This window comes from Pinus tabuliformis, chromosome 2_2 (genome assembly GCF_031772625.1).
Source record: "Pinus tabuliformis cultivar Carrire ecotype Pingquan chromosome 2_2, CPIR1, whole genome shotgun sequence".
Classification (NCBI taxonomy): domain Eukaryota; kingdom Viridiplantae; phylum Streptophyta; class Pinopsida; order Pinales; family Pinaceae; genus Pinus; species Pinus tabuliformis.
The window spans coordinates 1,145,220,115-1,145,246,300 of NC_142300.1; the positions used below are offsets into that span (position 1 = coordinate 1,145,220,115).

Here is a 26,186-nt window from a genome sequence, read left to right on the forward strand (position 1 = left end):
ATAGAAAGAGGAAAGATCTAAAAAAAAAAGGAAAAAAATCAAAATACAAGAAAAGGAATATAGATTCTATATTAGAAAAAAAAAATATATATATATATATATATTAAAAAAAAAGAGGTCATGATTAAAAAAGAAGAAAAAAAAAAAAAAATATATATATATATATATATAGATATATTCAAAAAAATTATATAAAAAAATATTATTAAAAAAGAAATCTTTATACATAGTCGAAATAAAAAGTCACAAAAAAATAAAGGCCAGAAAAAAAATATAAAAAGCAAAAGTAAAAAAAAAAAAAGGATCATATATATATATATATATATGAAAGGCAAATAAAATTAAAAAAAAAGTCAAAAAATAAATAAATAAATTGGCCTGCAACCATCTCTACAGCCATCGTCGCCGCCCAGCAGGCTGTCGTCTAGAGCAGCTAAATCATCCTCGCCAGAGCACGCATAAGCCTCCACCTTAATTTGTCGTGTCTGCATAGCATACATCGTGTTGCGTGCAATCATTGCACATAGATACAGTTGTTGTCGTGCAACCAAAACTGCACAAACGTCAAACCATTAGCCGCCAAGTAAATTTTTCAACCTGCCCTTCATTCCAACAAGTCCTCATTGTCATGGACTTTCAGCGGCAGTTCCAGTTTTCAACCATCAACGTTGTTTACATAGCCACTACTTCTTGTCGCCACTGCTACCGCATACCGAATTGTTGGTCACCTCGCTCCCTACCAATCGATTGCTTGACGGTCACCTTCTCCCTTTTCACATCTCGGCATCGTTGTGTCTGATTAGCCGCCAATAGCCCAATGTGTCGTCTATACTCGTCCCATCTCCATACACCCTACCATTGTCATTGTACACCCTACCATTGTCATTGTACACCTGCCACTGTCATTACTGTTGATTTGCACCTGGCAGTTGTTACCACTCCCTATTTTTCCTTATCAACAATCCATTCTCGCCCTTATACAATTGATTAAGTCGATCCAGCAATTCGAAAACGCAAAAATAATAATAATAAAATTCGTCGCTTGGGTGATCAAACAGTGGTGTGCCAAATAGTATAGTCGTGTCCCTACACAGTGTCAAAGATTAATTTTAATTCATTAACTTTATATATATATTACGAAAGAAAAAAGGGACTTTATTATATTTTGAAGAAGTGGTCACTCATGCGAAGAATATACAAGTTTCATAAACAAAGTATTGTTTGACGAAATTATTGACAAATGTAAATAGAGTCTAATTTGAAGATGAATGAAGGAATTATGGATTCTATACATAATTCTATGTTTTGGCCCAGATACCTGTTTTGTCGAATAAAATATGAGTATTCATGGATTTTTAAAAATTGCACAATACTTTGCCCAAAATGTACGAAATTGTTTAGTTTGGAAGAATATCAAGGTAATCCACATACACAAATTAAAAGATTAAAGGAAGAACTCGCAAAACTTCAGCGAAAAAATGAAGCATCGAAAAAAAAATATAAAGATCTCGAAGATCGATTTTATAAAATATAACCAAAAGTAACAGAGAAATTTGGTGTCTATGGGACCATAATAAAAATTATTTGAGAAGGTTAAAAAAGTCCAAAGATACAACAAAAAAATTAGAAGAAGAAAATGAATGTCTCAAGAAGAAATTCAACAATAATCTATCAGAAAAGGAGGAAAAAATTTACGTTTAAAAACCTTTAATCAATGGTTATTAGAACAAATCAAAAAATTAAAATATGAAAAGGACACTAAGAATAAAGTTGACAATCTAGAAAACGAAGAACTTTCAAGTTTAAAAAATCATAACCAAAATCTGCTTAATCAGATTAAGAAACTTAAGGATGATAAGAAACCATTGAAGAGTAAATTCGAAGAACTTGTCGCAAAAGAAGCGTCAAAATCTTCGGATGTAGCAATCCAACTAGAAGAAAATGGAACAAACACAAACTCCATTAATTTCACAGTTCAAACAAATCCAAATCCAATGGAACTGGAGACATATTCAGATGTTGCAGTTCAAATGATAGAAATTCCAAGTGATGATTCAATAGACAACCTAACAACAACAGTACTTGAAGAAAATCAGGAAATCGCCAGACACCTGATAAGGGAAAGTCAAACCAGAAGAACTCCTTATCTACATCTAAATCACAAGAACAGAGATTCCAAACGATCTACATATTTGTATCACTTAGAATAAAAAAACAGACTTATGCTCTGAAGAATAATGATATAAGCACAATCCAGTCTGACGATAACAATTTATCCCAGCTACCAGGTAATTGCAAAGTTCCACAGAGGATTGATTTAGGATGGTTAGATCATTTCTCAGTTCGACAATTTATTTATCACTCAGAGGATTTTATCCTCTTGTATCAACAAAGATGACAACTCGAAGAATTCCAAAGGTATGAATAGATTACAAAGACAAAGAACAGATGATACACCTTGTTAGTAATAAGCTTTGAGGACAAAGCTCATTGAAGAGGAAGGCAATGTTATGAATATAATTTATATAAAAAATAATGTAAATATAGTAATGATTAATTAATTATCATTAATTAGTAATTAGTACTGAAAAAACATGTCTAATGGGACATGATCATACATGAAGAGGAACCTACCTAAATATATAAGCGGGCCTCATTTGTAACATTCTCATCATATCATATTCTTATTCAATACATTTTATATATTATTGTATCCTCAACGGATATCTTCATATTCCAAGTCTTTCGGAGTGTTTAACCTGCTATTATGAACTTTGTTCATAACATAGTTCCATCACTTGATCTTCCTATCGCACTCATTCTTTTTCAAGCGGACACTGATTTTTTTGTATATTGACATGGACTGTATATGCCAACACCATCGCTTGTTTCTTTCTTTATTTGTGGTATTTTCGACATTTTCTAGGAGCACACTCCCGCATCATACTTGTACTGATTGTACTCTTCTTCAATCCCATTGACCTAATTTTGTAGTTATTTGTTGGACATTAATGAAATTATCTTATATTAATGCTCTTGGTTTGGATCATCACGAACTAGCTGTACATTTGAAAGCCTTACAAAGTGGCTTAACTAGATAACAATGGTATGTTCTATGATTAAGACAATTTACTTCAATGTTCCTTTAATAGCCCAATGACAAATTCCAATTATATCTAGTAGCAATCACATTAACTTATAAACATTGACAATAATGTAGATATAACATAAAATCATATGCATAAGACAAGAGGACACAAGATGTGGCGGGTGCTAGGGACAAACCCCAATGTGGGGAAACCCTTTGATCAAATCTTCTTATTATTCTTCAATAGTTTAGCAAAGAGAGAGAGCACAAATACAAGCCCAAACAAATCTGCCAAATTAGCAGTCAAATATCGAACTTTTGTCACAAAAATCGAGGTCAACGTTGGTCAAATCACCCAAAGTCAACATTGCTCAATGCCCTGAAATCTGCGACTTGTTTCACCCAGAAAAACTCGGCCTCTTGCCACACATGCGAAGCAGAGAGAGAGGGAGTTGCCACATGTGCAAAGAAGAAGAGATGCCTCCAATGTTGTACGACTCAATTAAGAGAGAGAAGAAGATGTGATGAGATGATGTCCAAATGGGGAAAAGGTATCTCTTATTTATGCACTTCGTTGAGGGTGAAGAGACACATCTATTGGGCTTCATGAGCCTACATTTGACTCGAGCCGACCTTGATAATTTGTCCATAAGAGAAATAAATTCATAATTCCATTTTTGCTTGTCAAAATGAGATGACCTTTATGTCAAAATTGTACCTCTCTGAAAGAGGAATCTAATGCAATAATCATCTCCATCATATGAGTTGTCCTAAGGTGGAATTTGGCCCTAGTTGCCAATTTTAAAACTCCCTCTCAACTAAGGAGAATTCCACCTACCAATCCATCATCATGCCATCATGTACCATCATGCCATCACCGCTCTGCTCTGCTGAACTCGAAAGAAATAATGAATAAGAAGTGATCAAAAGTGTATCATACCACTCTCCACTGACTAAAGTTGGTCCCTGATCCCAGATCAAGTTGTTGAACACCATGCATCCTAGTCATAGGGAGTACGGCAATACATGATGCGTCCATCGGTAGTGCTATGGTCCCTAACCAACTTTTCCCAACTCATTGGCCATATGAGAGATATTTCCCATGAGTCTCGGACTCTATGGGTAGGATGTGTGTCAGGGCATCAGGAAGAGAAGGTGAACCACTCATCCTGCTCATATGCCATAGGAGAAGGTGAACCACTCATTCTATGCATATGTCAACCGTAGGGGAAGGTGACCCACTCATCCTGCATGCATGTGTCCGGGTAGGGGAAGGTGAACCACTCACCCTATATCCAGCACACTACAAGCAGAAGGTGGAAGGTGAACCACTCACCCTATATCCAGCGCACTACTAGCGGAAGGTGAACCACTCACCTTGTGGTCACTCATGGCTAGCAATAAGTACCCCATGCCCCCAGGAACTCCTAGAGCTCTGTGTCCAACTCATACAGGACCCTCATAAGAGGGTCGTTCCACGACTCCAAGTCTCTCTCGCAAGGTTAAGAATTTGACCTTCCCAAGAGGCTTCGTGAAAATGTCTGCAACCTGCTCATCTGTCCTAATGTGTTGGAGCCTAACTGCTCCCCATTGTACCATATCCCGGATAGAGTGGTACCTGATATCAATGTGGTACCATACTGGCTAATATGGGGATCATAGTACTACTTGACATGAGTTAAGTATGGATATAATAAGCTTTAAGTGATCCTAGTTATAACACCATGGAGAGATATGTACGTATTCATAGTAATCAATACTTTAACCATTACTAGAAGAGCTAGCGATATCAGCTTATGTGATTTGGTACATAGTAATTACCATAATGAATCACATACCTACTTTGGTGAGACGTGCTATATACTCTTAATCAAGTTGATACCGCATGTATTCATAATCAACCATAGCTTACAACAAGCTATAACATAAGTAAGAAGGTAAATACCATTGATATATACGTCATGACAGTGATTAGCATGAAGCCCATACTAGCTATAATAGAAACATAGTAGTAATTCAATATATAGAATAAACATGGAGGTTACTGAATAATACAGCATGATGAGGTTCCATACTAGAACGAGCATATCAGAGTGATAGGGCTTACATTACCCATACTAGCTCATTGAACTTGTATCTCTATACTGGTCTTAGTGTTTACAGGTAAACGAATTCTCTATATAAAACACTTATGTATTCTCCGTATTCAACATATGGAAATGGAAGTACATTGACAATAAGGATGGAATTAGAGTTGTATAATGATGTCTAATTAGTCATAGAGATAAGGTATACTTGTGATGCTTAAGGTTACACTAATATGAGACGTTGCAGATATGATAGCTATGACAAATATACATAAGCTGTGTGTTTATAATAATAGAAACGTTTAAACAAAGCAATGGACTTACTTTACCATTGCATCATGTATAGGAACATCAATTACAAGTAAGCAATGCTTATCAATATTACATACATCTTTGTATTACTTATATAAGTTGTAGTTATGATAGAAAGCAGAACACTAATCATTACAGTACCGTAAAGCTTTGTATTACATATTTTTCATTAACCAATGAAATTAGTAGTACTAATGCTAATTTCTCTGATTCTCTGATAAATGAATCCCACTCTAGTTGTCGCAGAAGATCACGGTCGTATCTAGCCCATGCTCAAATAGCTCACTGAAGAGCTTCCTCAACTATACTGCTTCACAACAGGCCATGCTTGCAGCAATGTATTCAACCTCGGCGATGCTTAGTTCAACCGATTTTTGCTTCCTGCTCATCCAAGATATAGAAGCAGACCCCAAAGAGAAGCAGCACCCAAACGTGCTCTTACGATCCACCATACTACTAGCCCAGTCAGCATCTGAATATCCATGTAGCCTCAAATCCCTGGCAGTGTATCTCAGTCCATAGTGGATAGTGCCCCGGAGATATCTCAAGAAATTCTTGGCAGCAATCCAATGAATGTGATGAGGCTCGACTATATATTGACTCAACTGTTGAAATTTCTAAGTCTGACACGTTAGAAACCCCTACTGCATTATCTAGTTTATTTCTCCTACTTGTTAATTCCATTAACAAGTTATTTATAAATATAAATACTGAAATAAACACAAATGCATCCTTAACTCATATACATATCATCAACTGAAATACTGAAACAAACACACAAGGGACACAGTTATTTTTGGACAATCGTTCGTGGAAAAACCCAATGCGGGAAAATCGTTGCAGCAGTTCTGAGGGTTTTATTATTACGCAGATTCTTGAGTACAACTAAGGTGCCGAAATGGCTCACCCAACAGAGATTGTTACATGGCAGTAATGCCTCTTCATGGAGAGAGATATTCAACCTCTCAACTCTAGTCTGCCCCACGAAAATCCTTCTGGCGTTTCCTCTTGGCCCTGCGTCCTGCTAGCTTCAGCATAGCTCCTAAAGCCTCTACGTCAGCCTCCTGACTCTCGCGTCAGCTCTCTGGCCTTTTGTGTCACCCACATAGGCCCCTCAGCCTCTACACAGTCCCTAGCTACCTCTGCGTAGCTCCTGCAGCCTCTGCGTAGCTCTAGCTACCTCTACAACAACCTCTTCGCTCTTTGCGTTGACCCTCTGGCATTATCCCTGCCTCTTTGCTATGTACTCACTGCCCCTCGCTACAACAGACCACTAGTTCAAATTTTCTCAACAAACCCCACTCCAGAAAATTGAATTGACTGATCAACTTGGTGTATCTCCAATTGACCCTCAAGCCTCCTCTTACGCTTTTCCTGTTAAGTCTTCAACAGCCGAGATTAAGTCTCTAATCAACAGCTAAGATTAGATTTGGCTTGATCCATGTCATTTATAACATTCTCACCCAGTTTTATATTAATACCCATTAATATTTTAATTTTTCTAAATTTAGACTTAGAAACCCCATTAAAAATATTAATAATTTTAATATCTCTCCAACCGGGTGGAACTTCCCCAAACCATTTATGGATCTTGGAGATCTTATGTGCCTAAGCCTCTCCACCAATTTTCATGGCTAGAGCACATCCAATGCTACCACAAATCAACATCAACGTGTTTACAGCAAAGCATATGTTAGGACGGGAATTGACCAAGAACATTAGTGCTCCCACAAGTTGACGATACTCGGTAGAGTTCGCCAATTTGGGCCCAACAGCACTTCCACATAGCTTCTTAAAGTTGAGTTCCATTGAGTGGTCACAGACTTGCAATCCACCATTCCACATCTCTCAAGTAGCTTCACAATATATTTTCCCTAAGAAAGGAAAATCTCACCGGGCTTTTGCCAGACCTCCAACCCTAGGAAATAATGCATCAGTCCTGAGTCCTTCATCTCGAACTCAGAAGCCTACACCCACTTGCATTGATGAATGAGAGGGTTGTCACCTATCAAAAAGAGATCATCCACATAAAGGCCCAGAATGAAATGTATGTCCTTCTCAACCTTGAAGTATAGGTTCGGGTCAACATCGCTTCTTGTAAATCCCAGCTTCATAAGATAGCTATCAATCCTCTCATACCAAGCTCTAGGGGCTTGCTTCAACCCATAAAGGGCTTTCTTCAACCTGCATACATGTGTCTCATGATCTTGAACTTCGAACCCCTCGGGTTGTTCCGCATATACTTCTTCCTTAAGCGAACCATGCAAGAAGGCAATTTTGACATCCATCTGATGAAGGTTCCATCCTTGCGAGGCAACAAGGGCTATGATCAAACGGATCATGATATATCGAGCAACTGGTGCAAATATCTCATCAAAGCCTACTCCTTCCTTTTGAGAGAAGCCCCAAGCTACAAATCTAGCCTTGAATTTCTCAGCACTCCCATCAGCTCCATGTTTGATCTTGTAGAGCCATTTCGAAGTGACCACAGACTTATCCTTGGGTCTAGGAACCACATCCCATACATCATTCTTCATGATCGACTCATACTCCTCGTTCATCGCATCCTTCCAAACCTATTGCTTCACGGCTTCTTCGAATGTACAAGGCTCAGATTGTACAATGGTACTCATGGAAACTAAGTACCCTTGGTACCTATTCGGCTTCCTACTTTCACAAAATGTCCCCCTCGGTGCAATGTGTTTCTCGGCATCTTCAAGAGTATCTTTGAGCAACAAAGGCTTCCTCCTTGTAGTAGAGGGCTCACTAGGTGGATCAATGGGATCCATCGGACCTTCAACATCGGCATGTTCATCGGACGGATATTCATCCTCCTTTTCTGCATCAGCATCATCATTGGCCTTCCTTGGAATAGGAAGATCTTGAATCTTTCTAAGTGAAAAATCTTCATCGAAAGTGACATCATGACTTAATTCCCCTTCCCTTTGACCAGGCACATAGATTCTATATGCCTTCGAAGTTTCATTGTAGCCCACAAATGTTCCTTTCTTCCATGTTTGATAATCGACCAAGGCTTTGAAGGAGAGAAACCATTTGAATGCTTCGTTCTTCTTCTTTAAGAAATAGATCCATGTCTTGCGAGAGAAGTCATCCACAAAAATAGCATAATACAAATATCCACCCAAAGATGTAACGGGCATCATACCTGATAGATCAGAATGGACCAATTGAAGTATATCAGTGGTTAGAGTCTCACTTGAGAAGAATGGTCCCCTTGTATGTTTTCCAGCTTCACATCCCTGACAAACACCTTCATGATTCAAGTTCGGGCATCCCTGTGACCATCTTCCTTACATCAGGTAAGGCTTTGAAATGAAGGTGAGGAAATCCTCAGTGCCATAATTTGGATTGAAGATAGGTGTCATAGATCACTGCTCCCAACGGACCTCCAACCTGATAAAGACCTTCAACCCTGAATCCTAGAATGAATGCATCTCTTGGATTATTTTGCCAAAGATGAACCTTCCCATCAATGAATGACACCTTAAAACCTTTGTCTTCCATTGCAGAAATAGAAATCAAGTTCTTTTTCAAGTCAGGTACATATAGCACTTCCTGTAGGTGAAGGGTTTGACCTTGATTTCATTGAAGAGTAATGGTCCCATCTGTATGCTGGCTGGAAGGACAGCTATTGGCTTGCTGTAGTACAAGCCCAAGGTTACCATTTTAATGAAAGAAAGACAAACAGGCAAAAATAGCATCTATCCCGCCTTCCAGCGAAGGATAGCGTACCGGCTCGCTCGGGTTCATCGAGGGAGGGTGGGTCTTTTCTGTAAGGATGTTATGTAAAAAATAGTTAATTTTAGGTTTATTATTTAATTTTGGTTTAGTTAGGCGAAAGGGCACGATCATAAGATCATGCCCTTTCCTAAAGGGTGTCCATGGCGATATATAAGCCAGGCATCCCCACTGTAAACATCATCATCTGTAAATTCATCTTATTAATAAATTATTTATACATATTTTCTGTGCATCCGAAGTTTTTTTATTTCATCTGGTATCAGAGCCGGTTTGCATCCTCCACACTACGCTGTTGCTCGCTGGATCATTCGACTGACGCAAGTCCCTCACTGTTCGTTGTGCTCACTGTTCCCTCACCGTTCGTTGTGCTCACTGTACCCACATCCGTCGCTGTTCCAAGCCATCGTTTCATCTACCCATCGCTGTTCCGGGCCATCGTTTCATCTGCCCACATCCGTCGCGGTTCCGTCGCTGTTCCGATCGTTTCATCTACCCGCATCTGTTGTCACGGGCCAAGTTCATTTATTCTGAAACGCAGATAACAGTCCGTTGATTTTTTCTGCAGGAAAGTAGTTACGTCGAGACGTGATACGGTGTGAGAAGTCATACAGTGTGAGGCGTCATACATTGCGTTAATACACACGTAAACGTGACCCTTCCTTAAGACGTGACTATCCAACGTTTATGATATATATAAAAAAATAATTATAGCTTGATTAATTATAATATATATATATCATATTTAAATTTATATATAATATATATATAATTTAATTATAAGTTATATAATTTATAACTTTAATTTATATATATATATATAATAATAATTATAAATTATAATTATTATAATTTATAATTAATAAAAAAAAATTATTAATTAAATTAAATTATTAAATTAATTTAATTTAATTTAAAAACCAAAAAAAAAATATTAATTAAATTAAATTATTAAATTAATTTAATTTAGAAAAAAAAAGGGAAGGAAAAATATTTTAGCTGGCAAATAAATACACGCCTCCGCAGACCCGCTCAATGTCGACAATGACAATGGCGGATTTCCAGAAAAGGTTGTTGGATGCAGAGCAAAAGATAAATAACAACCACGACGAGGTCAGTAAGAGATTAAATGACGTCGAGAGCAAGCTTGGGGAGCAAGCAGACAAAATCAAAAATCTTGAAGATACGACAAATCGAATAGAGATAAAAATGGAAAGTCAACATGTCCAAACAGGAGTAAACTTCAGAGAAGTCTTAACAATGCTGAAAAGTCTGTGTAAAAAGTCGAATTGTACACCCGAAGAGCTATTGAAAGAAGGTGAAGAGAATCAAGAACACATCTCGCCAGAGTCAACTAAGTCCACAGACTCTCATGACAAGGTTGAATCCCCAAAAAAATCAGCGACACACCACCAAGAAGCAAGTAACACTGCCTTTACAAACAAGCAACTTTGGGATACCCTTACTAATCAACACCCTCTTTTTGCTCAACCATTAGCCACATACCAGAAGAGGGTAAAGGTTGAGATGCCTAAATTCGATGGGAACGAAAAAAACAATGTGGCATGGATAAATAAAGCAGAAGAATACTTTGAGATATATGACATCACTGACGATGACGAAAAGCTCAGACATGCATCCATGAAAATGGAGGGAGAAGCATATAACTGGTATATGTGGTGGAAAAAGACAACACACGTCATTAGCTGGAGGAGATTTAAAGATGCATTCTTCAAAAGATTCCAAGGTGTGAAGGAAGAAGAGTTCTTTTCAAAACTCATTAAATTACGACAAAAAGGAAGTGTGGATGAATACACTCAAGAATGGGAGACCCTAGTAACTCGAGTGCCTGGGTTATTGGAATCTCGTTTAATTCAGTCATACATCTCGGGACTTAAAACCCATTTACAAGTAGAACTTGAGATGCATGACATTTCATCAATAGAAGTAGCAAGACGAAAAGCAAAAACAGCCGAAAAGAAATTCGAACAAATATTTTGGTCAAAAGCTGAAAAAACATATGCCAGACGAAGAACACCTCAGTATGCAGACGCAAAAAATACAAGATATGTTCCACCACATCGTCGTGAAGATGAAAAATCTAATTTGGAAGCGCAAAGGATAAAGGAGGGTAAATGCAAGCGCTGTGGTGAAAAGTGGGATCCCAAACATAGGTGTGTTAAAGGAAAGGAACCAAAGAACCTATATAATTGTGAAGCAACCAATGATTCAAACAGTGAAGAGTCTGATATTGAAGAAACAGAAGATGCCCCAGAATTCTCACCAGAACTAGATGACGAAAGTATTCCACAAGTATCATTATCAGCTATGACAGGTATATCACAACCTCAGACCTTAAAGTTAAAAGGACACATAAAGAAGAACAACGTAGTGGTTCTCGTCGACTCTGGAAGCACACACAATTTTCTAGATGCAACCGTGGCAAAGAGACTCAATATATTTTCATTTCCCTTACCAAACATGAAAGTGATGATAGCTAACGGTAAAAAGATTGAAAAGGTGGGAAAATGCCATAAGGTTAAATTACAAATTCAAGACTTCAGTTTAGAATCGTCATTTTTCACAGTACCATTAGGAGGAGTAGATGTAGTTTTAGGTGTCCAATGGTTGCGAACCTTAGGTACTTATGCCGCTAACCACCAAGTACAATTTATAAAATTCAAATGGGGAGGTCAAAAGTACAAATTACATGGGTTCCAAGCACCAGAAAATCAAATTGTATCATCATCTCAGATGATGAAGATGATTCGAAAAGGAGCACCTGCTTATGTAGTACAATGTCATCAGTTAGAAATGTTATCTGCAAATATGACGAGTGAAGAGTCACCAGAGATACAAGATTTAATTAAGAAACATGAAGAAGTATTTCAAGATCTACCTCTAAAGATGCCGCCTAATAGGGAAATTGAGCATACAATAGAAGTCAAGGCAGGATCAGACCCGGTTAACATCAAGCCATACCGATATCCACATCACCAAAAAACAGAAATCGAGAGATTAATCCAAGACCTCTTAAGGTGTGGAATCATCTCGAAAAGTAAAAGTCCTTACGCTGCTCCAGTGGTGTTGGTAAGGAAGAAAGATGGGTCATTCAGGCTATGTATTGACTATAGGGGATTAAACAAAATAACAATTAAAAATAAGTTTCCAATTCCCTTTATCGACGAAATGTTGGATGAGTTACATGGCGCAAGGTATTTCTCAAAATTGAATCTAAGATCAGGTTACTACCAAATTAGAATAAGATTAGAAGACATACCAAAAACCGCATTCCGAACACATGAAGGTCATTATGAATTTAAAGTAATGCCATTTGGATTAACCAATGCACCAGCAACGTTTCAAGCAACTATGAATGAATTATTTCGCCCACACCTCAGAAAGTTTGTATTAGTATTCTTTGATGATATTCTAATTTACAGTAAAACTTGGAAGGAGCACTTGCAACATTTGGATAAGGTTCTTACACTACTTAAAGAACACCAATTTTACGCAAAAAAGTCCAAATGTACCTTTGGAAAGGAAGAAGTAGAATACCTTGGACACATTATATCCCATGAAGGTGTAAAGGTGGACCCTAACAAAATCAAAGCCATAAAAGAATGGACCAAACCCGTTAATATATCCAAGCTAAGAGGGTTCTTAGGTTTGACAGGATATTACCGAAGGTTTATTAAAAACTATGCACATATAACTGCACCTCTAACAAATATTTTAAAGAAGAATTCGTTTCTATGGGATGAGGAAGCAGGAAGGTGTTTTGAAAAATTAAAGGAAATTATGTCTAATGCTCCCGTATTAGCAACACCGGATTTTTCTAAACCATTTATCATTGAGTGTGATGCTTCTGGATTCGGTATAGGTGCAGTACTAATGCAACAAGGACATCCCATAGCTTTTGAAAGTAGGAAGCTCAATAAAAGAGAGCGCCTCAAATCCACATACAACAAAGAAATGCTAGCTATCATGCACGCACTAGCTAAGTGGAGGCAATATCTTTTGGGAAGTAAGTTTTCTATTCGAACAGACCATAACAGTCTCCAACATCTCCTTCAACAAAAAACGCTTTCCGAAGAACAACAAAAATGGATTGAAAAAATTGCCGCTTTTGACTTGGAAATACTACATAAAAGAGGTAAAGACAATGTAGTAGCCGATGCCTTATCCAGGAAAGATGAAGAACCAACATTACTTGCAATGTCGGTTGTTGTTCCTGAGTGGCTTAACGAAATTCGAAGTGAGTATGCCAAGGATCCAGAAGTAACAGCAATAATCAATAACCTTCCCAATAACTCAAAATTTGAGTGGAAGAATGATATCCTATGGTATAAAGGAAGAATATATCTAAGTACAAATTCCAAGTTTAAGTTTAAGATACTCAAAGAATTACATGACTCACCGTCAGCTGGACACGTAGGATTCTTTAAGACTTACTACAATGCACGTCAATCCTTCTTTTGGAAGGGAATGAATCGTGATATTCAGAAGTATGTAGCAGAATGTGACACATGTCAAAGGAATAAAAGCGAAAATATTACGACACCAGGATTACTTCACCCCTTAAACATTCCAAATCAGAAGTGGGAGGAAATCTCGATGGACTTTATTGAAGGATTACCAGTATCTGAAGGCAAGGACAAGATTTTCGTAGTAGTCGACAGACTCACCAAATATGCTCACTTTATGGCAATAAAGAAGTCATACTCAGCAAAAGAAATCGCTGAAATATTTTGCAAAAATATATATAAGTTGCACGGTTTTCCAAAAGTCATTGTAAGTGATAGAGATGCCAAGTTCAAAGGTAATTTCTGGAAGGAATTGTTCAACCATGTAGGAACTTACTTAAATATGAGTTCCGCTTATCACCCGCAAACAGATGGCCAAACAGAGGTTGTCAATAAATGTTTGGAGGCCTACCTACGTTGCTACGCTACAGAAAAACAAAATAAATGGGCTCAATGGTTACACCTTGCTGAATGGTGGTATAACTCCACCTATCATACATCTGTGAAAATGACGCCATTTCAAGCCCTATATGGATATGAACCCCCGAAATGGAAAGATCTAGCTATGGTCCAAACAAATCTACCTGCTGTTAAAGATCAACTAGAAGAAACCTAGAAAATCGTCCAAATATTAAAAGAAAATCTAAATAATGCAAGGAATCGTATGAAGCAACAAGCAGACCGTAACAGAACCGAAAGAGAGTTTGAAGTTGGAGAATGGGTATTTGTTAAGCTCCAACCATACAAACAATTATCCTTAAAACAGAAAGGAAAAAACAAATTGGCACCAAAGTTTTATGGACCTTATCAGATCAACAAAAAGATTAGCCAAGTTGCATATGGTTTAAGCCTTCCAGAGACAAGTCGTGTTCACAACGTCTTCCACGTATCTTGCCTTAAAAGGGCCCTAGGTAACAATCAAACAGCGCAAACAACACTTCCATCCCTAGATGATGAGGGAAGAGTTATTTTAGAACCAGAAGGTATTTTGTCTACTAGAGAAAGAAAGCTTCGTTATCGTACTATCAAGGAATATCTGATCAAGTGGAAGGACTTGCCCGAAGAAGAAGCTTCTTGGGAGAATGAAGCATTTTGTCAACAACATCCGTCGTTACGTATGCTTTGAGGACAAAGCATTCTTTCGAGAGGAAGGCAATGTTATGTAAAAAATAGTTAATTTTAGGTTTATTATTTAATTTTGGTTTAGTTAGGCGAAAGGGCATGATCATAAGATCATGCCCTTTCCTAAAGGGTGTCCATGGCGATATATAAGCCAGGCATCCCCACTGTAAACATCATCATCTGTAAATTCATCTTATTAATAAATTATTTATATATATTTTCTGTGCATCCGAAGTTTTTTTATTTCAAAGGACTCTTGCAAGGCAGGGGCACACCTCCACTCAGTAAGGGGTACTATAGTTAGGCTTTCTCCTTCTATCCTGCCCGCCCATCTCTGCTACGCGTATATTCCCGTTACATCTCAATTCCCGCTAACTCAGGAGGAATAACTAGAAGAGGACTTGAAATGGATACTAACGGTTCGTTAGCTAACTAAGGGGGGGCATAAAGAGACACTCAGCTACCGCTAACTCAAGGTGGATTGATAGCGCGAGGATCTATCCGGTACAGAGAAAGCAGATCACCGGGTCTCTGAAACCTTGATGCACCCAGGTACTATAACCAAGCTCGGCCAATCGGATATACCAATTCAAGTCCTTCCCCACCTTGCCAGGAAAAAGAAAAAAAAAGGGTGGATAACCACAAGTATTTTCCATTTACCCAGGTGCATTGACGAATAAGCATGCAGCTCTGCGAACATGTTTATATCGGACCTGCTAGGTGTCTCAGACCCTTCGCTCTCGAAGAATAGTAGGCATTATCATACGGTTCACTATCGAGATGTGTGAATTGGGTCGCGGAAGGAAAGTATCTTATAGTAGGGCGGTTATTCTTCTGGCTTGTATGAGATAACGTGGCTTAGAGAAGCATGGGAGTGACTTACGAAAGGGTACGTATTCATTCCCTCTGAAGATGAGCAGGTCATTTATGTGCTCTATTTATGAGGTTGTCGAGGGATAGGAGTGACGGTATCATTTCAGTCCATAATTCCTTTCACGGGATAAGTGGCATTATCCCCAAGTATGATCTCCATATTTGTCTTTTTCTCAACCAAGTTTGAGAGAACTTCTTTATATTGAGGGAAGTGCCTTGAGGCACCACTATCAATCAGCAAATGATCCAATGTATCCGAAGGAGAGGCAGTGTTGAGGGCAGAAATAAGATCAAATTCATTTTGCTTTGCAACATTAACTTCATCATACCTAGAGTTTCTCGACTTCTTGGGAGGACAACCACCTCAATTTCAGGAGCATTCCTCTTCCCTTTGTTATTGAACTTGTTATTCCTTCCATTGCCATTGCCCTTGAAGTTGTTGTTGTTATTATTGTCATCATCTCTTGGAGTATCCTTCTTGTGAGGACACGCTATAGCAAAGTGGTCAAACTTTTTAGAATTGAAACACCTTTATTTTCTTCCTTCTTTGAATCTTGGCTTGAATCCTTGTCCTTGATTCCTTGGACCAGCATTGTTCCTTCTTCTAGAATGAGCGGAGAAAGCAGTAGGATTGTTTCCATTCGAGGGCTTGTCTCGCTCCATCATCCTTATTTCTTCTTGAGTGCATCTGGCCAATAGTTCCTCAAATCCCGGAATCCTGTCATTGTTGAGAATGGTGGTGTTGAACACATCCCAATCTCTTGTAAGGCCCCCAAGTGCTATAAGAGAGAATTTACGATCACCAGTGACTTCTCCAATAGATAGTAGATCATTCTTGATCTCGGTGATCCTCATGAAGTAGGATTGGATGGATTCTCCTCTATCCATCTTGATGTCTTTCAACTTGTTCTTGAGATATAGAATTTGATTTGCATTGTTTACTTTGAGTTTGAAATCTCAACCAACCTTTCATACCTCTCCTTGGATGTTTCCAAATCAGAAATATATGCAACCAAAGGCCTATGAATAGAATCAATGATAATCTTCTTAGTTTTTACCTCACCATTCTTGTACTTGGTTTGAACAGCAGCGGATACACTTGAAGGAGACTTGGTTATTCTTCCTTTGACATAGTCCATGGCATCATTCTCTTCCAAAGTCAAATCCAAAGTCATCTTCCATGCATGATAGTCAAACTTGTCCTTAAGCTTGTCCTTGGATTTGAAGAAAGATGTAGTCATCATTGGGACTAATTCCAAGTCCTTGTCCAATAACTTCCTTTAGTGATTGCTTTGCTTTCACTCTTGCTTGGACTTTGTCTTCACCTCAGCTCTGATACCATGTTAATTTTAGATAACAATGGTATGTTCTATGCTTAAGACAATTTACTTCAATGTTCCTTTAGCAGCCCAATGACAAATTCCAATTATATCTAGTAGCAATCACATTAACTTATAAACATTGACAATAAATGCAAATAGAACATAAAATCATATGCATAAGACAAGCCAAGACAAGAGGACACAAGATGTGGCGGATGCTAGGGACAAACAGCAATGTGGGGAAACCCTTTGATCAAATCTTCTTATTATTCTTCAATAGTTCAGCAGAGAGAGAGTACAAATACAAGCCCAAAACAGATCTGCCAAATCAGCCCTAACCAGAAAGTCAATGGTGGTCAAAGCTGCCCCAAAACATCCTCCAAACAGCAGTCCAATTCGGCCTTCAAATCAGCTCAAATTCTTCGGTCAAACCTAGTCAAAGGAGAGAGAAAGTCTGCTGTAATTTTCTGTGGTCAAAACAGAAGTCAACCTGAAGTCAACGCTAGTCAAACTGTCCCCAAACACCTCGATTTCTGTGCCAATAAATGTGGCCTCCTAAAATCAAACTTTTGGCACAAAAATCAAGGTCAACGTTGGTCAAATCACCCAAAGTCAACACTGGTCAATGCCCTGAAATCTGCGACCTGTTTCACCCAGAAAAACTCGGCCTCCTGCCACACGTGCAAAGTAGAGAGAGAGAGGGAGCTGCCACACATGCGAAGAAGAAGAGATGCCTCCAATGTTGTATGACCCAATCAAGAGAGAGAAGAAGATGTGATGAGATGATGTCCAAATGAGGAAAAGGTCTCTCTTATTTATACACTTCGTTGAAGGTGAAGAGACACATCTATTGGGCTTCATGAGCCTACATTTGACTAGAGCTGACCTTGACAATTTGTCCATATGAGAAATAAATTCATAATTCCATTTCTGCTTGTCAGAATGAGATGATCTCTATATCAAAATTGTACCTCTCCGGAAGAGGAATCCAATGCAATAAACATCTCCATCATATGAGCTGTCCTAAGGTGGAATTTGGCCCAAGTTGCCAATTTTAACAACTATGCTATGCAATACCAAGCTAGGATGTACTTTGCAGAGAAACACTGAGTTTGAAGAACTCTGACCTGGCTTCTGATCTGTCTTTAACTTCCAAAAGAAGCAATTAAAGAAAAAAAGGAAACAAATTATTGAAGTTACACATCCTACCAGGTAAAATTTTGTTGGCAGCAATACTATCAACTATCCATTGTGGTTTCACAACCGGTAGTCCCCTGCTGAAAGACCTGTGTACACAATAAAAAATTCAATCAGTACCCTAAAAACCATGGCATATTGGACAATACTTCTAAAAATGCTACTTAGAGACCTATTGCATAGACCTTTAATCTAATGCAATTCAGTATAATTAATTAGCAAGGACACATGACCCAAATTTTACCAATGTGTACCAGAAGCTCCCTATGATTACAATATGCAATTTGACAGTATACAGATACTAGCATTAACCTTACCTTAGATTTTTTATCTTGCTGTCAGGAAGATTACTACAAATAATGTGTGTAACCCGATCTCTGGAAAAATAATTCTCAAATCCTCCTCCATATTCTATCATATAATTACGTAGCTCCTGACCAGTAAATCAAATTGTGCAAATGAGATCATTTAACAACTCTTGCCAAATATAAATAATTAAAAGTGCACATGAACAATCATGTTGCATATACAAAGATAAAGGGTGCTGGAAATTTACAATATTCAAAATGAGAATCTGCTCTCTAATGTGCTAAATGGAATATCAAAACATTGGAAAGAAAGAAACCAGAATGCAAGGAGAATCATCATAAATTAGCAAGCCATTGAGTAGAAGGGAAGATGGTAAAGAAGGTTATTCCAGGACTTTGGTTCAATGTCGATGGCTGTTGACCATAAATTTACCAAGTGGTTGCAACTTTAAAGTAATGAGCATGAAACAGGGTATGTGTGGACACAAATAATTACTTAAATAGGTGAGCACATATAGCAATATTTACAAGTGTGGAAAATGTCATAATCTCATTGATGACAATTTAAATATATACATAAGCTACTCAACAGAACAGGAGTTTGATTCCCAGCATCCATCACCTAACTTTCATTTGAAAAGGGGGAGCCTGTTTATACTCAGAGATACCTGTATAGAACAAACACAGATAGCTAGCTTCAAAAAATCATGACCTTAAACTTTTTAAATACATACATAGCCTATGAGTCAATTTAATGTTATGAACCCAACTGTTACAGATCATAAGAGACTTACAAACAGCAAAAAAATTGAACAATCTAAATAGATCTATAAAACTGTAATAGCTGGTTAAAGAACAACAGTTTGACAATAGACAGGTACGAATCTATCTAAGCTCATTTTCCAGTAGATGATGTCAATTCTAGCCAAAAACACAATCAAAATCAGGATTCAACATCTGAATAGATCACAAAAGTAAAGCAATACTCTGAACCATCTGGCTAAATCTCTGGAAAGCATATCATCCTTTGATATTTAGAATAACCTCAACCAAACAACAAAAGCATGGAATGATTTCCCTGAGAAGGCATGGACACCAACAAAGGCCTCGATGTAGGAATTGTGTCCTGTAGTGCTACCCGGTTTTAATTTGTTTTGCACATTCAGTTTAATGCCCACATCCCATGGTTAATATCTGATATTTAAACTTGAATATATCTTCAAATAAAACACTAGATGCTACCACTACTTTTTTGACTTTCACTTTCTGCTGATAAAAAATCACACAAGCATACACATAAATTTTGGACACTGATATTTGGTCAATCACAGACCCTGGAAGGGAAAACCAGTTTGAAGGGGCCTTTTTATTTTGCTTCTCATAGAAAATACAGCATTTAATACAACACAGTGGTACTTCTCTCTCCCCTTGGAATTTGGACCAGCCTCTTAGAATTCCATGCCACTGTCCTTGAAACCTTTGGCACTGTTCAGACCTTGGATCTTGACTCTGTGCCACTGTCCAGACCACCTCTGCCTCGGATTTCATGCACAGACAGCCTTTAGAAAACCGTGCCCGCCTCCCTTGGAAAACATGCCAAACTGCCTCGAAATTCACACACAGGATTCTTGATTTTCATGTCAGTCTCCTTGCAATAAATGCACTGACACTTTCCTTGAAAATCAGACACAGGTTACTCAGATTTCCAGGTCAGAGTCTCCTTGGCATTCAAGCTGCTGTAGCAGCACTGCCCTTAAAAAAGCATGCTGAGTATGTGTGCCAGCTGTTGGACTGATACCTTGAACTTCATACCTCTGTTCTCCTTGGCAAATGCACTGTTCGTTCTCTTTTCCAGTTGCTGTTTACCCTACTCAGCCTCCTCCTCCTTCTCTTCCTCTCCACTTCTCTTCTCCAACACTTCACTTGAAGAATAAATGATCTCTTTGCCCTTTTCCCCTTTTTCGTCTCCATAATGTTAAGAAGCCTTATCCCTAGCATCAAGGGCTGAGATTAGATCTCAGCTTCTCTTGATCAAGGGTGGAGATCTAATCTCCCATTGACCCCCTCTTATGTCTCCCCATTCATTAATGAGCCTCCCTAGTCACTTTATTAACTTTTTGTACCATGTACCTTTTTCTCATAAAGTCACTTTAAAAACATAAATTCATTTTAATATTATAAAGTACAATGTACTTTTAGTACCTCATAAAGTGACTAAAAAGTCACATGACTTTAATAACCACATAAAGTCACACTAAAAAGGTGGGTTCACTTTGTGTTCCTAGGCTTAGGCAAATAACACTAGGAAACACCTCCCTGGTATCCTTTTCCAAAGAAATTTCAACCCCCACTCAGATTATCAGTTTTCCTTATCACTCCATGCATTTAGTTTTAAATCCAAGCATGCTAAAAATTCTAAAATCTGGAAATGATAATATTTTTCTGAACACAAATTTAGAGACTTCACAACTGCTGAAATTGCAGAAATAAAACACAGCAAAATTATGACAGCCACAGACAGAAAATAACACAGTGATTTTTTGTCAATGTGACCTTGGAAAAACCCCCTACAACTCTTGGGGAAAACCAGTTTGAGAGCTCCTCTTTATTTCTAAAAATGAATTTACAGAGAAAATGAAACACAGTAAAAATTCCAGCAACCACAAATTACAACTTATCTTGATTTCCGTGCTTGAACTCCACCTCAAAAATTGTGCCAATCAGCAAACAGCCAAAACAGAAATTTGTTACAGCAATAAAACAATATTAAATGATGTACGGCCAGCCTCGAAAAATGTGCCCAAAACTTGTTCTCCCTCTTCCTCGATTTATGTGTCTTTCTCCTGCTATACAGTTTTTCCTTGGGATGCGTGTCAATAAATGTTGCTGCCCAAATTTGCTGAAATGTCTTCTTGTTGCTCTCCTTCACTTCTTCACTGCTCAGAAATTCTCTCCTTGCTCTGTCTTATCTTTCTCTCAAATGCTCATGAAAGAATGAATTGATCTTTTCATCTTCTCTTCTCCTTTTATTCTCTAAATGACCTTTTGGGTTACCCTAAGATCTAATGGTTGAGATTCATTGAGATCAAGGGATGAGAATAAATGTACATTTAATTCTCACTTTCTATTTTTTAACTCACCCACTTAGCCTTTTATTTCCATAGCCACTTTTTCACTTTCTAATTCTTCATTCACTTTAATAAAGTCACCTTTAAAGTAGAATGCAACTTTACCACTTATAAAGTCTCTTTTAAATTACAATGTAACTTTACCACTTATAAAGTCACTTTTAAATTAAATTGACTTTACCACTTATAAAGTCACTTTAAGAGAAAAGTAAAAAAATAAATTTGGACACTTTTCCCTAGGCCAAAGATCAAAGCCTTAGAGAACCACTTGTCCTTTGGTACCCAAATTTTAACACTCTCTCTTACCAAGGAAAGTGTTCCTCACCACTCCCATCTTGTCTCTGAAGTATACATGATTGCTCCGTGGTAAGGCTTTGGTAAAAATGTCCGCTACCTGCTCATTTGTGGAAATGTACTCAAGCTTGACAGCTCCCTTTTAGACATAGTCTCTAATGAAGTGATACTTGATCTCAATATGCTTTGACCTGTCATGAAAAACTGGATTCTCCATGAGTTTTATGCAACTCTAATTATCACAGTAAATTATTGAAGGTCTCAATGCCTGACCAAATAGACCAAACAACATCTTACGAAGCCATATGGCCTCACAACTAGCCAAACTAGCAGCCATATACTCTGCCTCAACTGAACTCAATGCAACTGACTGTTGTTTCCTGCTAATCCACGACACAACTGCCGAACCCAACCCAAAACAACAGCCGGAAGTACTCTTCCTATCTGAAGCACAACCTGCCCAATCTGAATCCGTGTACCCTCCAGTCTCACTCCATCGCCCTATCTATAATCCAGACCAAAATCCACTGTCCCCTGCAAGTAACGAAGAATGTGTTTTGTAGCCACCCAGTGCACTCTCCTGGGCTCACACATGAATTGACTCATAGTGTTAACTACAAAACATATATCTGGTCGAGTGTTGACCAAATACATCAAACAACCAATCAACTGTCTGTATAGAGTAGGATCCACCAACTCAGAATCAGAAGCGTGAAGCTTCTTCCAATTAGTGATCATAGGTGTAGACATGGGTTTGCAGTCCTCGATGTGAAATCTGCTAAAAATATCCACAATGTAATTCCCTTGTCCCAGGAAGAAATGCCCCTCCTCCTGCCACACCTCCAATCCCAGAAAATTATGCATTGAGCCGATATCCTTCATCTCAAACTCTGAAGCAAGATCTCTCTTGCAGCCCTCAATGAGTCTCTCTGCACCAGTGATGATCAAGTCATCAACATAAAACACCAGAATGAGAGGCTCCTCACCCACCACAATGAAGTATAGGTTCAAATCAGCCTCCCTCTTTGTGAAACCCAACTGCTGCAAGTATGTGTCAATCCTCGAGTACCAAGCTCTAGGAGCTTGCTTCAGGCCATAGAGTGCCTTTTTCAATCTGCATACATGGGACTCCTTCCCATTCACCTCAAAGCCCTGCAGCTGCTCAATATAAACCTCCTCCTAAATGAAGCCATTGAGAAATGCGGCCTTCACATCCATCTGTTGGATCTTCCAATCCATCTCTGTTGCAATCGATATAATGGAGCGAATAGATGTATATCGAGCTAGGGAGCGAAGGTCTCCTCATAGTCAACTCCCTCTACCTGTGAGAACCCTCTCGCCACAAATCGAGCCTTGAACTTCTCGATGCTGCCATTTGCAGCATGCTTTATCTTGTAGAGCCATCTGGAAGTAACAACTGATTTACCTTCAAGCCTCAGCACTACCTCCCAAACATCGTTCTTCATAATAGAAGAATACTCCTCCATCATGGCCTCTCTCCAAACCTGCTGGCTAGTTGCCTCCTCATAACTAGAAAGCTCGGAGTCAACAATGATTGTTACCAATGCCATGTAACTACAGAACCACTCAGGTGGTTTACTCTCTCTAAAATGTCTCTTTGGCCCAGCAACTGATGTGGCCTCGCGCAAGGTCTCTTGAAGACACTTGGGCTTCCTATTCCCTGAGCATACTTCTCCCACCAAAGTGAAAGAATCCTCATCATCATCAGAAGCCTAAACTCCTGAAGGCCTGTCAACTGACCTCATGCCTAAACCTGTGCTTGTAGATGTTGAAGTACCGTGCGAACTGTCCATTAGTGGACTACCCTGTGAACTGCTCTGCGGACTGCCCTGCATGCTGCCCGAAAAACCACCCACCTGACTCTAAGAGCCACTGCTCACTGATGGACCTGACACTGTAATCGACGTACTTTCTCATCCCTGACCACTGGATCCCTGTGACTGACTCAGCGACTCCTGAGGGTATGGTGACTCTGGATACTCTAACTCATGTGACCTCCTGAAAGCTCTCTCCTCCTCAAACTTCACATCTTGCCTAACAACCACTTTCCTCTGCGCAGGAATATAAATCCGATAAGCTTTCGAGGTCTCACTATAACCCACAAAGATGCCCTTGTCTATGGTGGGCTCTAGCTTGGTCCTGTTCTCCTTGGGGACATAGGTATATGTAAGGCATGCAGAGATACGAAAGTGCCCAACATCAGGCTTCTTCCCAGAAAAAGCCTCCTCCGGAGTCACATTCCCCAAGGCATGATGTGGACTCCTGCTCTGCAAGTACAAAGTAGTGTTGCAAGCCTCTGCCCACAAAAAAAAGGTAACCCCTGATCATGAAGCATGGCTTTGGCAGCGCCTACAATGGATTTGTTCTTCCTCTCTGCAACCCCATTCTGCTGAGGGTAGTAAGGAACTGTGAACTCTCTCCTAATGCCTGCCTTAGCACAAAAATCAACAAACTCACCAAGGTTATACTCCCTTCCATTGTCCGACATGGGGACCTTGATCTTCCTACCTGTCTAGGTCTCCACAAGAGCTTTGAACTCTTGAAACCGCTTGAAGACCTCACTCTTGGTCTTCAAGAAATAAATCCAGGTCTTCCTGGAGTGGTCATCCATGAATAAAACATGGTACTCATAGCCACTCAATGATACATGAGACATCCAACCACTCACATCGATACGTATCAAGTCAAGGATCCCTGTCGTTCTGCTGACACTACTAGGAAAAGGGGATCTGGCAAACTTCCCCATAGCACATCCTCTGCATACATCAAGGTGATCAGAACTGAAATCTGGCACACCAGTGGTGATCTCCCGCAATGTACTCAAGGCCCCATGATACATGTGCCCCATCCTGCGGTGCCAAATCTCACACAACTCTGAACTGCTAGATCTGTTGTTGGTCCAGTCTCGGGTGCTACTACTCAATGCCATCAAGGGCTAGAATGAGAACTTGTACACCTTGGCATGGCGCACACCAATCTCTCTAGCTGAAGAAGCTGGAGTTCCCCTAGGATATATAAGCACCTGCCCTCTCCTAAACAACACATCATACCCTCCATCCTCAAGTACTGAGACGGATATCAGGTTCTTCATTCCAGGCACATATAGAACATCTGACACTTTCAAGGGAGGTTTGGGTCCCCTATCAAATGTCAATGTCCCCACACCGACTGCTCTAACAATGTTGTCATCACCAAGTACTACCTCCATATCAGTATCACCCTCTGAAAGCTCTGAGAAGTACTCTTTGACTCCTGTCATGTGGCGATAAGCGCCACTATCAACATACCAAATGCTAGAAGATGCTCTACTAGTAGCGGGGAAGGCACACTCCCTCTGAACCTGTATGGCAGGTGATCTTGCACTAGTGGCCTCACAAGCTATGAACCCAAACTCCCGATCAAATCTCTCTGAGAAGCTCTCTATCTCTGCAGAAGCTGCCATGGGTTTGTCTTTCCCTTTCTTGTTCTTCTTCTCCGGACACACAACAGCATAGTGTCCCAAGTTTTGACAATTCCAACATTTGAATTTGGAATAGTCCTTCTCCTTGTTCTGCTGCTTGCCTTTACCTTTGCTTTTGCCTCCACTGTTGGGAGCTTGCTTCTTTGCTCTGCCCTTCTTGCCTCTTGCTAACAATGCCACATTGTCATCCTCCTCCACCTGTTTGGCTACCCCAAGATTTCTGTGCCTTTCTCGTGTTGTACGGTTTTTCCTTGGGATGCATGCCAATAAATGTCGCTGCCCAGATTTGCTAAAATGTCTTCTTGCTGCTCTCCTTCACTTCCTCACAGCTCAAAAATTCTCTCCTTGCTCTCTCTTCTCTTTCTCTCAAATGCTCATGAAAGAATGAATTGATCTCTTCCTCTTCTCTTCTCCTTTTATTCTCTAAATGACCTTTTGGGTTACCCTAAGATCTAATGGCTGAGATTCATTTAGATCTAGGGATGAGAATAAATGTGCACTTAATTCTCACTTTCTATTTTTTAACTCACCCACTTAGCCTTTTATTTCCATAGTCACTTTTTCACTTTCTAATTCTTCATTCACTTTAATAAAATCACCTTTAAAGTAGAATGTAACTTTACCACTTATAAAGTCACTTTTAAATTAGAATGTAACTTTACCACTTATAAAGTCACTTTTAAATTAAA

General features: G+C 39.0%; 1 protein-coding gene across 4 annotated transcripts in view; it reads right to left on the reverse strand.

The window, feature by feature from the left end:
• LOC149197448 (translesion synthesis protein REV1-like) overlaps positions 1–26,186 on the reverse strand; it is a 437,492-nt gene that overhangs the window by 388,246 nt on the left and 23,060 nt on the right. For all 4 annotated transcript variants that reach the window (XR_016254763.1, XR_016254764.1, XM_089405838.1 and 1 more), the window contains exons 4-5: positions 18,604–18,719; positions 18,299–18,375 (exon numbers count right to left, since the gene is read on the reverse strand). Coding sequence is in view for 2 of the 4 variants with exons in the window: in XM_089405838.1 (XP_089261964.1) it covers positions 18,299–18,375; positions 18,604–18,719 (193 nt within the window). In the remaining 2 variants the exon portion in view is untranslated. The remainder of the gene's footprint in view (positions 1–18,298; positions 18,376–18,603; positions 18,720–26,186) is intronic.